General features: G+C 40.6%; 1 protein-coding gene across 5 annotated transcripts in view; it reads right to left on the bottom strand.

The window, feature by feature from the left end:
* Positions 1–1,355: 1,355 nt before the first annotated feature.
* LOC117396319 (plasma membrane calcium-transporting ATPase 1-like) overlaps positions 1,356–18,520 on the bottom strand; it is a 56,146-nt gene continuing 38,981 nt past the window's right edge. For 2 of the 5 annotated variants that reach the window (XM_059004842.1, XM_059004841.1), the window contains 6 exons: positions 18,243–18,456; positions 17,351–17,562; positions 16,981–17,088; positions 16,698–16,880; positions 13,142–13,355; positions 9,491–9,630 (listed from right to left, as the gene is read on the bottom strand). In XM_059004842.1, coding sequence (XP_058860825.1) covers positions 9,626–9,630; positions 13,142–13,355; positions 16,698–16,880; positions 16,981–17,088; positions 17,351–17,562; positions 18,243–18,456 — 936 coding nt within the window. In that variant the 3' untranslated portion in view covers positions 9,491–9,625. Of the gene's footprint in view, positions 9,631–13,141; positions 13,356–16,697; positions 16,881–16,980; positions 17,089–17,350; positions 17,563–18,242; positions 18,457–18,520 lie in introns of all 5 variants that reach the window. The other 3 variants (XM_059004840.1, XM_059004839.1, XM_059004843.1) reach the window with 2 other exon arrangements.

Below are 18,520 nucleotides of genomic sequence, written 5' to 3'. Positions count from 1 at the left end.
ATTTGACTTGATATCCGCACGTACCGATGTAAGCACTTATTTCCGTATTTCCGAGATCGTGTGTACATTCCAATGCTAACGTTTATATTATCATCTTCCTATTTGCTTTACACTGCTATCCTTACACGACCACGAACAGACGTGACTGAAAGCTGCACTGCTGTTCATACTAAAATATTCTGTGGTTAAGAGCAGGTGGTTTCCTCAATGTGAACATTGGGGCCATACGTTTGAGCCGTTACTTTTTAAAATAATGGCCACAAATTCACATATGTATAGCAACTTAATGGAATATAATTTCATAGGATTTCACAGGAGCAACACCTGAGTCATTTTGTAATGAATTTCCTAGTTATGAAGATAACGCGTATTATTATTATTATTATTATTATTATTATTATAATAAAGAGGGGAGCGTGCGTGGGGTCAGAGCCCGTTTTAGGGGCTAGCAACTGGGGCAATTGTCCAGGGCCCCAGCCCATGGGAGGCCCCCACTAGGCTAAGTTAGGTCATATCTACATAGTTGTGAAAAACAACTTTAACACAAAAAATTATAATAGTACTGCATATGCCACCTTATTGTGGCATAGCCTAGTCCAGTTTAATTGTTAATATAAATGGTATCATTACCTCATTTATTTGTTATGCGAGTCCTTTTCCAAGCAAGGCAGCAGTGGAAGTTATCCAATGTGCAGGTTGGAGGAGGGATGAGGGAGGGGCCCACGCCTTAGCCTCTGCGAGTCGAACACCAGCTCTGCACGGGGTGGTCAATGAAGTAGCCTGAATGTTTCTTTATTTGTATCGTACCTCCTCAGAAGAGACTGCATTGTGTGAGCTGGGTTAAACCTCTCAAAGGGTTGGTTTGTTTTCAAAGTGCTGCAGCTCTTATTTGCTGTGGTGTATTATGATAAAAGCAAAGTAATAGTAAGTATTGTAAAAGCATGCTAAAGAATGGCAAACCACTTGCAAGCTGGGCACATCTCAGAGAAGTATGCCAAAGCAAGAAAGTGGTTAACCAAGACAAAATACCCTACATGCATTCAAGTATAAAGCATGGCAAACTGCAAAATTACAGTGCAAAGCAAGGGTGTAGAGGATGGAAATCTTGCTCACAAGCGACAGCCAAACATGTTATATTTACTATGGGAGTTGCCTCGCCTTTAATGGAACGACCGTGGTGTGTATTTACAGACATGAACTTGTCTATTGCCACATTTTATGAATTCATTGCATTGAATCCTATGCAGCTCACTTGTGCAATTTTGCTCACTTTGAAGACATTTTTCTTACTGATAACAAAAGTACCTGTGTGCTGGGATATGTCAGTGAAATAAAAGAACTCTAGAAACAGCAGGTAATCCAACCCCAGTGACTTTATTTTGTATATATATGCTTGTGGTTTATAATTTTTTCCTTCTTTTTATTTGAAACGACAGGACAAAGAGAACAATGCATTCCACACCGCCATATATTACCAAACAAGAACAAAAAAAGAGGACCACTTTTATTTATTTAAAGTGGAAAGAAAGTAAAAAAAACAGGAACAAGCACATTCCACCGAGAGACAAAACACACAAACAGAGATCAGAGAGAGCATCGGAAAGAACAACTCCTGCAGATCCTTGCATAGTTCAAAGCAAACAGGAGTGCCCTTTTGTCTGTGCTGTGGATCGTATTTACAAAAGGACACAGAGAGGGGGAGGGGGGAGTCATTCACACACGCCGCAGCGACACGCACACTGAATCAGGATGCTGTTGCACAATGAGGGCACCTTTTTCGGTTGATGCTGTAAGTAAAGTTTTCCAACCTCCTGTAATCCAGGCACTGCCTGCAAGTTCTTCCCCAGAATTAAGAGGATTGCTGGCAATTCATTTCAAGTACAATTTCAGAACTTTTTAAAAATACAAATCGCGTCCTCTTGAGGAGTCTGTATGCCCTGAACCATAGTTAATACAATCTGATCAGATGAAGTGATGATGGTACTATAGGTTAAATTGAAACAGAGCAAAATTTACAGCCTTCCCTTTGCTTAAATGTTAAATGTTTGCTTAAATGTGCAATCCTGAAACATGCATTCCACAGCTGGCACTGTCGTTAGGTATATAGAACATTAATGAATGCTTTTTCTTTTTCTGTGTTTGACTGCTGAATGGTTCTGACTGCCTCTATGTGATCCGTAAGTTATTTCCATCTCCTTCTACATCCCCTTTCAGGTCAAACGTTTTAAATTTTTTTTAGAAATTTTAAAAAACAGTTTGTGTGAACTCTACGGAGTTTGAGAAGTTGCCTTGCCATAACTTTGGGGAAAAAAGAAAAAAAAACACACATGCATTACAATATAGATTCCTACCGTGGTACAATTGTGCACACAGTGACTGAAGAGGATATCGTATTAGCAATAATGTTTTAATGTTATACAAACACTGTAATTAGTGTGCAGGTTCACTGTTTTTTTTTTTTAATATATGCAGCGTATTGGAATAACAGTAGCCTAACAGTTTGTGAGCCTTTCTCAGTGTTAAATTACATTTCCTTGCAGGAAACCCTGTGGGTGAGAAATCTGCTAATCCTGTCTGCCATCTTTGAGAATGTTTTAACCAAAGTTAAGTGACCCGGATCAAGCTATTTAAAAAGGAGCAACTTTCCAGTCAATAGGCCAACAGTAAAGAATCTATTAAAAAGATCTGAGGAAGCCTTTCTGTAGCACCACTGTAATAAACATCAGCAACTGGAATGTAATACAGTAAATGTATGAGAACTCCAAATCAAGCTAGCATCTGTCCATGACACATTCCACACTTCATATAAAATTACAGTGAGTATGTGGCAGTTTCTAAGTGTTTGAATAAGGCTGTGTGGAACTTATCTTGAATAGATGGCGACTTCATATGAATTCAATAACACTTAATTCATCAGGCACTTATTTCAAACGTAACCCAGTCTTTGTGTTATAAAAAAGCAGATTTCCTGCGTCCTTTCTTTCTCAAAACAAGCAAGCTTAATAATATGACTATCCCAGGGATAAGGACAAGCATAAGCATGGATCCCTATACTGGAATAAGTTTGCCTGTTTGTACTGCATACTAACATGAGCTAGTCATTGACAAACTAATCAGTTTTGTTAACATGTTATAAGCTAGTCATTAACAGTTAATAAAAAGCTAAATAAACACAGAGCAGTAACAATGTAGCAGTTTAAAAGGGGAACATTGTTGCTCAGTCATTCGGCAAGGAGCTCTTCGTTAGCGGTCCTGCAGCGCACCAAGCTACATCTTGGAATGGTACATGCCAAGATGAAACAATGTTAATGCATTTCGTTACCTCTCATTCATGCTATGTCTTTGAATTCATTAGATATCAGAGTCCCCCAATGCTCTTTCAGTTAATCTCATGTAATATTTGATGTTTGTATTCCTTCAATCAATGAAGCATAGTGGGATTATGATGCTGGCCGAGGACAATGCAAGGGAAAGGGGTGACTATTCTGAATGTCGGATGAGTTCATTTACTTTCAAATATTAAAACGATGTTGGATGATGCAAAGACGACTCAATAGACAAGCAGAAATCCCTGCCTGTTAGAACAGTCTGTCCACTAGGTGTCGCCAACAGTCCATATAATTAAATTTAAAGCCTTTTTTTTTCACAGCATATTAAATATTTCTGGGCACAGGAGTCGCTTGAACCCTTTTCTGACAGGAGAAATGCACCGAACAGAAGTCTGTAAACCAACGATAAATACTCGGACATTGAATTTAAATTTGAAATACTAAAAGAAGCTTAATAAATTAAATGACAATCGTTTAGAAAGATATACTGAAGGCGGCTTCTGGTCGAAACCTTGTCATTGAATGTATTAACTTTCTTTTCGTATGGATAATGTTGATCATGCAAAAACTGTGTGAATCTTGCCTGTTCTTTACAGATTAACATCTGACAATTCCAGAAGTTTAAGGGTCATCTGTGTTCTGCTAAAACTAGATTACAACAACTACGAAAAACACATTCTAACCCTACAAACAGACTTCCTAATTCAGGTTCTTCTATTGACCGGAGTCTGTTTACTGTGACCTGAGCCTGTGACCTGGTTCTTATTTTGCGCCTTTTGAAAATCAGCCTGAAAAGTGTCAAAATCTGATCCTTTGTGTTTAATTAATGTGCAACTTTTGGAAAATCAAAATAGGTAAAAAAAAAAAAAAATAATAAAAAAAAAAGATTTTAGGTACCTCAACAGAAAAAAACAGTAACAAAATTGTATGCACCTGATTTATTTAAAAAGTGCAATTTCTAGGCCCTTTTTGAGATTTTGGCAACCGCCTAGTTGGTGAGTCCTTGAAGCATTAAGACAGTACACTGCTCGTTCTCTCGATCAGTCGCGTTGGTTCTAATTAATTCTCCGAGCGCACAAAAAAAATAAACATGGCTCAGATCTCCCCTCCCGTGTGCATTGCAGAACAAAATCTTGCCTTCCTCACTCACCCTTCCCGCCTGCTATCAGCACACGCAGGTCGTGTCTAGTCGTGCTTTAGCGCTTAATTCACTGATGCAGTTTCTAAGAAATTAAACTAAACATCTCCCAAACAGGGACTGAAAAACGACTGGAGAGGTTGCCCTGGCTAAATAAAACCGCCCGCAATTTGACTGATACTGCACAGCTTAGAAGGAAGTGTGTTGTGCAGTCTGTTTACATGAAAGCCGCCTTCACATTTTTTTGGAGTCTGCAAATCAGGTTCCAGGAACCGCAATCAGTTCAGTATTTTTTTTTTTCATCTATCCCAGCTCTAACTCTTTTGGTGAACACTAACGTAGCGATCATGGCCTCGGCTATGTTAATTGCACTTGATTTGAACTTGTTTTTCAGGTAACACTGTAGTAAAACTGATCATTAAATACCAGAAAGCATTCCGATTCCAGTATTACCCGAATGCATGAAGTTATATTATAGTAACCAAACAAAACGATAAGGGGAAATGAAACAATACAATTCAGTCTAATGTTTGAACACCCCAAATCCACACAGATTTGACCCGTACTGGGTTTACACAGTGTGTTCCCCTCCCGCCATAGAACAAGGCTGCCATACATCTGTGCATTTCTCTCTGGCTGCAATACGGCTGAGGTGAGATATTCAAGCTATTCACAAAACATACATTGTATTTATAGACTTTTATAGACAGGTTTTACGAACAGGGCTGACTGTGACATACAGTAAATGTAATTATATATATATATATATATATATATATATATATATATATATATATATATATATATATATATATATATATATATATATATAACCATATAAATAAGTAGATACATCAAACATGCTGTTATAATAAGAACCCCTTTCCTAATTAAAGCACATTGGATTATATATCTTTTTTTTTTTGACCGTTTCCCCCCGAAACAGCATCTGATCAGTGTGTGTGAGCGTGCCTGGTTGAATGCTTGTGTGCCTGCGAGAGTGTGCGTGTATACCTATTTGGTGCGTACGCACTTACAAGTCTGTAAGCGTGTGCATGTAAGTGTGTTGGGAATCCTGGAAGCAAGTAAACATTCTGGATGATTCATTCCATAAACATGCAGAACACTAAACACAGCTACTGAACAGTTTTGATTTCCAAAAGCAAGTCTCAACGTACAGCAGGGCTGATGCTACACAGAACACTACGAATGGCACTCACACAGGAGATACATACTGCTTTGAACCATCAAAATGTTTGTAAGTCATGCATGCCACAAGTATAATTCAATCATATTTTTATACAAAAATAATACCAGTGCTTATTAAATTACATTAAGTTCTGAACATCTCTGAATCTTTTTTTTTTTTTTTTAAAGAAGTTTATTTTAATCAATCCAAAAGGGCTACTAAATGTAACTTCATTATTACTAAATGTAACTTCATTATTACTAAATGTAACTTCTGTACACTGTGTTTGCGTCAAAGGGTGTGGAACTGGCATATTTCACCAGCTGTTACCCCAATCTAAATACAGCCACTTAGCTCTCAACCAATATACTCATAAATTCCCAAACTTTGGAAATATCAACCCTATTTTAGAAAGTTATATTTAGTTCCCTTCTGTTGACAGTATTTATTAAAGTTACTGCACAACATTGATTTATTAACATATATATATATTACAATGTACATATCAATATTTATTATGCCTGTGCAATAAAACTAATCACATGTCAGTTAAGTTAAAGAAGTGGCCTGGGCAGGCAGGAAGTGAGGCTATGGCTTTGGTTTCACTTTTGCCAATTGTTTTTTTATCCACTGCATACGAACGCTGACATTTTTTCACCTGCAGTGCGGTCATAAATGACAAAACGCTTAGGCAAATACTTTAATGCTCACTAAGAGACATAGGTCAACGATTAAAAAAAAAAAAAAAAACAACTCCTCGAACCACAGTGGCTTGGTGGAGGTGCCAATGCTAAAGGTTGCGTGCGCAGAATTTCAAGCAAGAGCTTTCAGTGAACTATTTGAAGAAATAGTTCAGACTGCTTCAGCAATAGGGTCGCATACACCTTCTTGAATGCTCGCTTCATTGTGGATTTGTAAAGCCTTGTTTTGGTTGTGTCATGTAAGCAGAGGCACATACAAGATTGAGCTAGTGAGTGCTAACAGGTGAAGGATTTGCAGAAGTGTTTCTGTAATTTATAACGCTACAGCTGATAAGGGTTGTCTGATTTTAGATCAAAATCTTTTTTTTAACACTAGCTATGACAAGGCAACCGGGTGTCTCTTAGCAGTAAACGCATCACTTCCTGTTCGCTCCAGGCAGTACTTCCTGTTTTTAGATGGCAGTAATACACCTTCACCTTTCCAAGGTGCCTCAAAGCAAAAATGTCCAGCTTCTTTTGTTTTTTTTCTTCCTTTGTTTTTCTTCAATATTACTTGAAAGCCATTTTATTTAAACTAGATAATCTAAAGGAATATTCCTCTTCCTCTCAATAAATTAAACGTGCTGTTGTGTCACCCAGTTAGAACGGAAACGATTTAGAAAATATATATATATAGAAAAAAATATACTTCCGAAACATCGCTTGACTTTTTGAACAGTTTTTTTTTGGGGGGGGGGGGTTAGTACTACTGACATACCTTACAAAAATGATAATTATTTTTATAAAAATCATAAAACTTTTCCGATTTCCTCTCCTCTTTTGAGAAATCAGCCTTCAGGGATGTAGGATGGCTGTCAGCCAACAGGGAGCATGTGAACAGGACTGAGGGGAGGCTTTGATTGGCTGATTAGAATTAAACGGCGAAGAATTCGCCCAATCAAGTTGCTGTTCATGTTCAAGAATGAGACAGCCGTGATTTCAACTTATTAGCAGATTTTTTTAGGGGGTAATTTTAAAATACGATCAAACCTATATCTTTTATAGTGAGAAACAACTCAAATCTGGGAGTACCAGGTATCACAGAATGGTATTATTATTATTATTATTTAGCAGACACCTTATCCAAGGCAACGTACAGAGACTAGGGTGTGTGAACCATGCATCAGCTGCAGAGTCACTTACAACTACGTCTCACCCGAAAGACAGAGCACAAGGAGGTTAAGTGACATGCTCAGGGTCACACAATGAGTCAGTGGCTGAGGTGGGATTTGAACCGGGGACCTCCTGGTTACAAGCCCTTTTCTTTAACCACTGGACCACACAGCCATTAGTGGTGCAACACCAATAAAGATTTTGACCTTTAAATATTGGTAAGATGGTCAAGGGCTGATCCATATGTAAAAGGAGAGCCGTAAACTGGGGGCGTGGCTATTTCAAACTGAAATCAATTCTGAATTGAACTTCAAATCAGATTCCCATTACCAACTCACTGTTGCATGTGCACTGTAGCTTGATTTCCCTTGCAATAGTAGTCTTTTTTACAAAGTAAAGGAAACATCCCCCCAACCTAACTGGCACAAAAACAGCAGTCCACGTTAATTTTACAGCTTACACACTTGACTCAAGGACAGTGTTGAAACAGTTACTGGATAAGTATTTAAACATACATGGTCTTGCTATTTCGCTACTCTAGCAGGAAAGAACCTTTGAACTAAAACTAATAGTCTCAAGGAAGGATGGGATTGAATGGGTCTGGTGGTGTCGTCACTGCGAAATTTCACAGCGAAAAGGTTAGAAAACGAAATGGAACTTCTGTCATTTAAAAAATCTTAATAAATGGCAATACAATTACAGCTGACTTGATACAGAGATTTTTTTTTTGTCTTTTCAAAAAAAATTTAAAACAAAAGAAGAAAAAAAAGGATCTGGCGGTGTTGTGCGCTTAATTGCGACATAGTTTCGGTTATTCATCCCCCACCCCAAACACACACACAGATAATTCAATTATAAAAAAACAACAACGCCCATCCCCAGAAAAAAAAGAAAACAGATTTAAATTAATTTATATATATATATATATTTATATATATATATATATATATATATATATATATATATATATATATATATATATATATATATATATATATATATATATATATATATATATATATATATATGTGGTTTATCTAAAAGAAAATAATTAATTATTAACTATAATACATTTCTCCTTAATGTTTTGTTAAACTATTTTCTAATGGCACTGGAGGAGGGACTGTGACACCTAGCTGCAGACAGGGGGCACTCATTGACTCCCTTCTGCATACAGTACTCTTACGGTGTGAGTACTGTATGTACAGAACAATTAATTCAATGAAGTGTGTGTGTAAAATATATATCTATACACACACGCAAAGAAAGAAAGAAAGAAAGAAAGAAAGAAAGAAAGAAAGAAAGAAAGGCAGGCTCTTAGTTTTGGCAGTGTTGCAAAATTTAAAAATAAGACCAGGGTGGATTTTACTTTGTACCATCTCAACAGAGAGCTTAAAAGTATCTAAATCCATTCCTTATGCCACAGATTTTATTTGGGAAACTGTCACCATAGCGTGAGCTGGGAAACAAAAATGGCTGGGCTAATTTGAATATTTGCAGATTTTTGTGGTTTCACTTTTGTTTGAATTTGAAGTTCACATACAGTATAAAAGTATGTTTTTTTGATCATTGGATATAACTTTAAAACTAGAACCCACATAGTACTGACATTTATAAACATGTAGCAAAACCAGAGAGAGAGAGAGAGAGAGAGAGAGAGAGAGAGTAACTGAAGAAGTCAGAGTAGACCTGAGCTCTCCTGCCCAACAGCTGATTTTGCTTGCTTGCAGGCAAGACGCAGGCAAGCATGCACATGGCAAAACCGTGCATCTGGAGTAGTGCGTTTGCATGGGAGATTTGAGGGTCAGAGTTCTAGGGTCATCAGACGGATGTCTCATGGCTGTGCAGGGGGCTCCCCGGGGATGTGTTGCCTTGGGAAGGGGCCACAACGATGTCCAGCGCGTTATTGTTGCGGTTGGGGGAGTGTGCCCTTGGACCCCCTTTTGCTTTTGGGGACTCGGAGAGACCCTCAATCTCAATGCTGTTTTCCTGTATGGTGGGGATCCTAGGCTCGTCCTCTGCAGATGGACCAAATTCAGGATGGGACATGAAGTTATGGATGGAGGTCCTTGACTCTGGCTTCTCGTAAAGGGAGCTACGGAATGCATTCACCACTTTAATCTGCAGCAGAGGGAGAAGAGAATAGGATTGGAAGAGCAAATGAAAAGAAAAAAACAAAGTTAGTTGGGGGCAATGGTGAGTTTATTTCTTTCTTTTTTTTGCTTTAGTGATGTTGGTTGGTGAAGTTATGGATTTATCTGCAAGAATAAAATATAAAAATGTAAAGCCAAGTTTGCATAATAAGGCTGTAATTCCATTGAGGGTTTCTGGTTACATAAATCACAAGAGCACTCTCGGGTTTCTGTCATCAGAAACCTGAGATAGCATTACAGCCTTATTATGCATAATAATAATAATAATAATAATAATAATAATAATAATAATGGCATTTTGGAGATGGAGTATGGGATTTTAAATCACTAGAGCCACAAAAGAACACAAACACATTGATTAGGAAATCCACTGTAACACAAGCTCATTGAGGTTTCCAGACATAGCTCCACAGCACACAGATCACGACACACAATACATTCCAGGCAGGCATGCGTGTGATGCAGGTTCAGGTTTAAAGGCAACATCTCCTGGACCAGGGGGTTACTGTGACACATGCACTGAGCCAGCGCAGTTAGCGATTGCCTTTAAAATCCCTCCTGTCATGCCCGATGTGCTGCGGCAGGGCTAAGGAAGTAAACAGGTTGTTGAGTCAAAATGAATAGAGCGCCACCTACTGGAAACAAGCAGTGATGCGTCTCCCATGCAGAGCAATGGGGGAGGGACCGAAATCTGATGAGCAATTAAGGGAACCTGAAAGACTTCGATTAGGACTAATACAGGAATCAGTGCAGGAAGGATTTCATATCCATGCACAAACAAGTACTGAGCATCAAAAGAAACTTATCACTGATATTTGGATAAAATTCACTAGATGTGATCGAAAAATGACAAACTGCAGGTGCAGTGACTTTTTATTGTGCTGATTAACAACTGACATCACGAAGATGCTGTAAATTGATCTGTCGACCTTGGGCAGGTGTTGTGACTCTGTCTCCCAGTTGGTGGCCTGTCATTGACAGAGTGTGTCTGGTTATACCGTCTCGCCAGGTTTGAAATTGCTGGCTGTGAGCACCCAAGAGGGCAAGCCACAGTACGCTGCCCTAGTCTAGCCTCCAACATGCCGATTGTATGAAGGTGCTGCTCTCTTGACAGACGTGGCATATTGTGTTTTTTTTATTGCTTTTATTCAAGCTTGCAATTCAACAGCTGAAATCACTCCATATCCAGCGTCCAATCAACTGTCTCACTAATTAGGTGATTAAGTGCTTCAGTCATAGTCACTCAAGCGTGTCATGGTCAAGGATGAATGATTGAGTGATTAAAAAGAAACCAAAAACATTTCATCAATGTCCATGATTTACATACCTTATGTTATAATAGTGATACGTTTCTTTTGATGCTCGGTATATTCATCATCGTGTTACTCCACTAATTCACCAATTCTCCATGTTAGTATGTTTGTGGATAATTCATTCATTCATATTACTGTTTTGCAGGTTTGACATACTCTGCAGATTAGAGTGGTCAAGGTTTCCTCTCCTTTATCAAAGGAGAAGTGACCTACCGCCACCACTAATGCTGCACAGACCAGCAACACCACAGGTTGAGAAGGGTCTTTTACTTTGAAGAGACTGTTAAGGAGTCAAATAAATGTGTTCCCTAGGCCGTATTTTAACTACTTGTCAATGGAGAGTTATGCCGGCACAGACAATTCTACAGATTTCAATCCCTGCCCCCAGCTTGACAGAGATCAAAAGAACTTCACCCCAAATTCTACCCCACTGCAGGGGGGAAAGGAACCCCTCTTTCGTGACATCTGACCTACTGGGGCTCTATTATGAGGGCACAAATAGGTTCCAATTTAAAGCCCCTACCAAATCAAATTGAGGGGGGTGGAGTCAGAACAAAGGGTAACGTTCTCTAATTATATGGCCATGGTGTTGTGCCCTCTGCACAAAAGACAGGCAAACAGACAGATAGACAGACAGACAGACAGATACACACAGACAGATAACAGGAGCAGGATCCCTCCCTGCGATCCCTCCCTGGGACCAGCCTGGCCCAATGCCATGGCCTCAAGCACTGGACGCACCAATACGAAGACAACTGCACACTAGACAGTCAATTTACAGATGGGAAGAATTTCTCCACCCTAACCCTAGAATACAGTTCCTAATTTCAGCAGCAGCTAACAATAGGTTGACACAATGTCCTTTTAAAAGATCAAGCAGCAAAAACAAGGCATATGATGTTCACAGTGGGTGAAGAAGCTTGAGTAGGGTGTTTTTTTTTAATGTCTTGCATTGTTTTCTATTTCAGGCATTGTAATGTCCCAGCCCATATGCAACTGGGAAAACAAATCACAATGTGAAGAACACCACTTAGAAACCAGCCCCCAAACCCACGTTCACAGACTGTGGACATCAATAAGAAGGGAGGACACTGTACACTGTTTGAGTTACCTGTGCAGAAGGACAGAAATAGATTTATAAACCCTGTGAGATAGAGGCATGGCAAGGGACAGATTGAAAGAGATACAAGATTCAAGCAGTCTCAGTGATTTGAAAGAGAAGCAAAGACGGAAAAGACGTTTGGTTAAGTGAATGGAATTAAACAGGCCAGCAGCAAAGTGAAAAATAACAACAGCAGAAGATCGCAGGCGGTTTGCCATTCTCATTATTGTCTCATGCAGTTTTCTTGCTAATAGGGCTGCCACCCTTGACGGTTCAAACCTGGAGAGATAGGGAAGCTGAAGGTCCAAAGCACTTTTTAATGACTGGATATTAATCAATACATTTAGCACAATGGGGCGCTTTTTAAAAGTGTTTTCTACAGTCTGTAATTTACTCTTTAAATGTTACACATTGACACAACTCCAGAGTGCTTTAGAGACCTTCAATTATTTGACAAAGTGGTGTACTGACATTATAACCATTCTGTCTGTCCAGACCAGGACTGAGGCTCACTGAAACTTCCCCCAAAGTGGATTCTTTTGGTCTGATTGGGGACGTCATTCAAATCCCCTGCAGGAACGTGGAAATATAATATGGTATTTCATACATAAACACCATGGGATCAGTAGTCTTGCCTTGTTCTCAAAACCACACAGAAACACACTGTGTATTTGCAACATTACAAAGTAAAAATACTGTAACTTGTACACTGAACGCAGGATTTGTCAGACCACTCTAGTTAAAATCTGGATAGGTGGCAACCCCTGTACTAGTCAGCAGACAGAAGAAAGAGGCATGGAGCAAGACAGATAGAGATTCAAGATGCAGGCAGCCTCGGTGCATAAGAGAGAGGGAGAGGTGATGGTTATTATTAACATTATTACTGGCATTAAGTCATGCAGTTTTGTAGAGAGAAAGAAGGGTATGGAGGAGGAGAGAGAGAGAAAAAGAGAGAGAGATATATGCAGGCACCCTCCAAGAGATGGTGGTTATTCTCATCATTATGATGGCCATCACGGTTATTAGGTCATGCAGTTTGGTTGCTAGAGAGACTGCACACTCACTGCCTGCAGTAGAGGAGGAAGCGAAGGCGGCGACAGGAGGGCTAGCGCTAGCGGCTGCAGCAGGATTAGCGGACAAGGAGGAAGTAGAAATCACTACATGGGTGGGGCTAGAAACAGTTTTTGCGTCGTGGTTCTGGCTGACCACTGAGGGCTGCCGACGCAGAGCCCCCGGCACCGCCGTTGAGCCCGTCTGGAATGTAGAAACAACGTCCATCTGCAAAGAACCAGAGCATAAGAGACAGAGCCGCAGAGAGAGAGAGAGAGAAACCATATTCATAGTCAGAGAATAAGAAAGCCTGCTGCTTTTATTTATCAAGGAGTCATAGGAAGTGAGAGGGAGGGCATAAGACAGGAAGGGGAGGGTCTCACAGACAGGAAGTGGCAGAGTGCAGGAAAAGGGGCAGGGGTTTTGTAAATGGGAGAGGCAAGGGGAAATGTTTGAAGGGGGAGGATAGACTAACATTTGTATCTTTGACGTCTATATTTGACAATATGGGCAGGACATACCCAATATAGTAAATGCCCTGTACAGTATTGGTCAATTTTCTTCTCTGGTGCAGGTTGGTTCAGGGCTTGCCTGTGTGAAATACCTATTCAAACACTGATAGTACTGTAGCATTTCATGCCCTGTGCACATTTGTGTGAAAATGACAGGAAAGGGAGGGTTTATGGGACAGAAACAAGGAGGAGCTTGGAAACGGGAAGGAAATGGATCCCTATAAAATGGGAAATGGAGAAGGGAAGAGGAACACAGAAAACCCAGAACAAAAAGGTCGGAACTGTCCAAGGTTGTAATCTGGAACGCTGGTACCCAAAGGATATCCGAACGGGAGTCAACCGCTACTGAGAATGAAGCAAACGCCACCAAATAAAACAAATACAAACCGAAAACAAAACAGCCAAACCCTTTAAAAACAAGAAGGCACTCAATAACAAAAAGCCTTGCAAAATAAGTACATTAATATACATAAATTAATAAATGCAAGAATAGGAACTTCAAGAGAGCAGTCTGCTGAAGAACAGAGACCCAAGCAGGACAGCTCTCACAGAACGGTGTCTGTTTATCTTGTCTGTGACCGGGCATGTTTACAGAATGGGTTAGAACTCTTCTCTACCAAGCTGCTCACTGGGTGTGAATACAGAACTCAGTGAGCGACAGTGTGCGTGTGTTTAAGTGCTATGCTTCTCTGTCACGTTTCTGAGCTATTGGATTTTTTTCTATTGCTAACTGCAGCCGACCAAGAACAGCCTTGATTTAAGACGATACTGCTTCAGAATAATAATGCGAGTGTGTTTACGTTGTGGGATATGATGCTCCTTGCATTAATCCAATAATGAATGACCCAGAAGCTCAGTTGAGACATCCTTGCTTTTCATTCTGTGCGCAACAGCAATCAGCACTTTAAAAGATGCTGGACTGTTACATTCATGACACAGCTGTGTGATGAATTTAGGTATTCCTGGACTATCACAAACAAACAATGGGCTAGATTTCCTAGGCATGTTGCATTCGTAAAAAATTGCAATGCTTTAACTTGCTTCTATTGTGCTTAACTAGACTGCACCTTTACAAAACGATCATTAGAATAATTCATTACACAGAATGATTTTAATATATATATTTTTTTGTAAAAAGGTGGAAAAACAAATGCCAATGCTACAAATTAAGCAAAAGAAATAGCAAAATTGTGCAAACTGGTGGGAAAACAAGACAATAAATAATTCAGTTTTTTCTTCCTATTTCGAAATATTATGCAAATGCAACACTGGAGTACCATACATTCATGTGAAATTGGCCCCCATGCAGGGTAGTAATTGCAATGTATTTCAAATGGTTTTCCACACAACTGGGGATCTTACATAACGGGCTTGTTTTTTAGCGTGTTGCTATGTGATTGAACGCTCTAGTCTAGAGAAATCTAGGTGGGATGGGGAGAGTCTGTGGAGTTTGCGTACAGGGAGGGCAAGGTTAGGGTTTTTTTTTCTGATCCTCACGGTGTTGCTTTGGCACTGGAGCTGAAGATGAAATCACTCAAAAACAATCATGAGGAGAAAATGAAAGGCACTGTTTTGAGGTCAAACAGAAGAAAACCAACAAAAAAATTCAAAAACCAAGTAAGAAAACAATGCTGCAAATGAAGTAAAAAAATAAATTTAAAAAAATGCATTTTGTACCATCTGTTTACTAGAAATTCAATGTTAGCTTCCCTATAAAACAGTAACCCACATGTGTAAGTTCACCAACATGATGTTTTTTAAATTAAACCCAAGAAAAAAAAAACCTCTCCTTTGCTGGAAGGCAGGGTGGAATTAAAGGTTATGGAAATAGATCTAAAAGGTATATGCTTTTTGGCTGGATGCATGAAATGATTTCAGGGATACCACCCATAAGCAGACAGCTAGGCACTGAAAAGCACCCCCCATAACTTGAACCAGAAACTGTATTATCTTCAGGACTGCTCCACCCAGCTGGTAGACTGAATACAAGCCGTTCCCGGTCTCTCCAAGAAGGATAGGAGACACCTGGGTCTTTTTTAATGACCTAAAAACAGGGACGGCTCCAAATACTGCCACCATTTAACTGATAACCTTGTTGGCATTACCCAGTCTCCTGACTGCACCATCAAAATGATTGCAATAGGTTCATGAAGAAGCAGGTTTTGTGGCACTATCAAGGTACGTGGCTATTTAGATCATTAAAATAGATACAGTTCTGTCCTGGGAGGTGAGTGGGTATCATTTTACTTTGTGGCCTAAGCTGCAAATCAGAACATATTATTTAACAGTAATAACTGAAATCAGAAAAGAACACCAATGAAAAAAGCCCTTGGAAGCAGAGCCCATTTCAGATAAAGATAAAATAAACACCATTCATCTTCTCTCTTCTACAGAAGCAAAAACCTTATACAGCAATATAGAGGAAAGCTAACCAAAAAAGGGGCAGAGGAGAAGTTCTGCACAGGATCACTTCTTTTATACATTAAAAAGGTCTGCTGCAGCAGTTGTAGTCAGGAATGTGACCACACTTGGTCATTAAGGTAGTGTTGACACCCCTTGCATGCCAGGTTGTGCCTCTCATATGGTGGGACCAACACTACCTGCACGGAGTGGGCTTTTATCCAGTACACTTCGGGGTACCACACTGGTGACTCTTCTACAAACCCACGCCTGGGGCAGAGAAAAGAAAGAACTAGCCACTCAAGCGCCAGCCCTATCTCCTGCAGCGGATGAACCCATTGGTTTCAGTCCTGTTCTACAAAACATTTAGGAAATAAATTGTGCCTCTGTGAAAACATTTAAACCATGAAGAATTTGCAGAGACAGTAGCGTCTCCTTTGCAAGGGTGCCCCTGGATAAACTGTGCTTATGCAAAAAAAACTCTCTCAGCGCTATAAGACAAGCTAGGAAAGGGCATTGGGTGAGAAGGCTCCAGGCAGCGTTCCAGCTGAAACAGGAATCAGGCTGCAGTGCTAGCAGAGCGAGCCGCTGAAATTGCAGCAAGCAGTGCAGCAGGACAGGCCTGTGTGTTGTCAGGGTCCGCCAGGGGGGGTCGTACCTGTGTCTGAATGCGGTTCAGCCCCCGGAACCAAAGGATCTGCCCTCGACGCATCTCCATCTCGGCATGGTCAATCTCATCTGTTCCCTCTGTGTACTCCTCCTCGTGGATGTCCTCCTTCGTGGTCCCGTGGCCTGCCTCCTTCAGGAACGTCAGGCGGTTTGTCGGGATCGCGGAGATCAGCTGTGAATGACACGTGCCGTGTTAATAAAGCATGCCCTGAAACCGTGATCAGGGGGGTTGAATTTCTGGCTTTAATTTCCAAATTAAATGTTCCTCTCACCTGACCCCAGAGCAGCTCTCCCACCCCAATGAAGACGCACCACAGCCACTGGTCAATGGTGAGGCCAGAGCAGGAGAAGGGTTTTCCTCCCAACTCCACAATGATAATCTGAGGAAGGGGAGATGACAGACTGAGAAGCATGCAGCTGTACCCACGCTAGTTCCAGTTACTCGGATCGTCGACTCTGTCGAGTAGACTGACCAACTTTATTTCTGCAGTAGACCTACTGTATTGACAGGCTACATGTTAACACCACCTCTATTGTACTGATGTGGTGTTACTGACAGGCACAGGCCCTGTACTGATGGGGAGCTAGTGACAGCAATGTGGTGTTATTGATATTTAATCAATGAGGTGTTATGGACAGTACCTGGAAGACGAAGGTGCCAAGCACCACTCCACAGAAGATGGGGTTCTTGTAGATGCTCTCAAAGACATTCCTCTCCCCATGGATCTTGCGCGCGTTGATCTCATTGAAGAGCTGCATCATGACGAAGGTGTTGAAGACGATGGTGTAGTGTTCCGAGGGCGGGGAATGCAGGGGTGCGTTCCGACCGCTGTCGATGTCAAAGAACTTCTCTCCTGGGAACGGGTCCAATTCATTCAAATTAATCGATTGCACCCGTACAGATGTGCAGGAAATGCAAGTCTGGTGGCTACTCCTTATTTAATTAAACATAAGAAAATTGTAATGCTTTAACTTGCTTCTATTGTGCTTAACTAGACTGTGTCTTTGCAAAATGATCATTAGGATAATTAATTTTACTGTTTACCAGTGAGTGATTTTTTACATAGCATACCTCAGTGGATTTCAGTATTGTGTGGTTTTGTTTTACCGAGTCAAGTTTCGTTGTCTATGCAGTATTACGCATTACACCCACCTGCTGGACAGCAAAAACATTACATAACGTTTAAATTGCCATTACGATCAAGTCCGACACTGGGGGATTCGGACAATATCTAGGGGTTTTCACCAGTCCTGTGATGATTTCTGACTACAGAACCAGATTGCCCTTTCGATTTTGGTGAACTGGTGGCTATACCAAGGTAAAGAATCTTGTGACAGATACATGCTTCAGAAAATGGAATCACCGTTTGACAGGTCGCTTAACGCCCACATGAATGAACTTGATGGCTGTGCTGTGTGGTGAAAAGCAATGTGTTCAGTACTAGGGTCTCTCTCTCTCATTGCAGATTAGCGTATTGAACTCTTTGCTCCCTAGGCACAGGCAGAAAGTGTGAATGTGTTTTGCTACCCGTACCTGCGAACAGCAGCGTGAAGATGATGGTGAGCTGGTAGACAGCGTGGCCCAGGATGTTCTTCATCATGGTCCGGGAGATGAGCGGCTTATTCCTCCCGTACGGTCTGCGCAGCAGCAGGGACTCGGTGGGGGGCTCTGTGGCCAAGGCCAGGGATGCCAAGGTGTCCATAATCAGATTGACCCACAGCATCTGGACAGCTTTGAGAGGAGAGTCCTGGGGGAGAGAAATAGTGTGATACAGTGAGACTGAGAGGCAGAAGCCAGACAGAGAGAAAGAG

This window comes from Acipenser ruthenus, chromosome 30, assembly GCF_902713425.1.
Source record: "Acipenser ruthenus chromosome 30, fAciRut3.2 maternal haplotype, whole genome shotgun sequence".
Taxonomy (NCBI): Eukaryota; Metazoa; Chordata; class Actinopteri; order Acipenseriformes; family Acipenseridae; genus Acipenser; species Acipenser ruthenus.
This window is presented reverse-complemented; position numbering and strand designations above follow the sequence as displayed.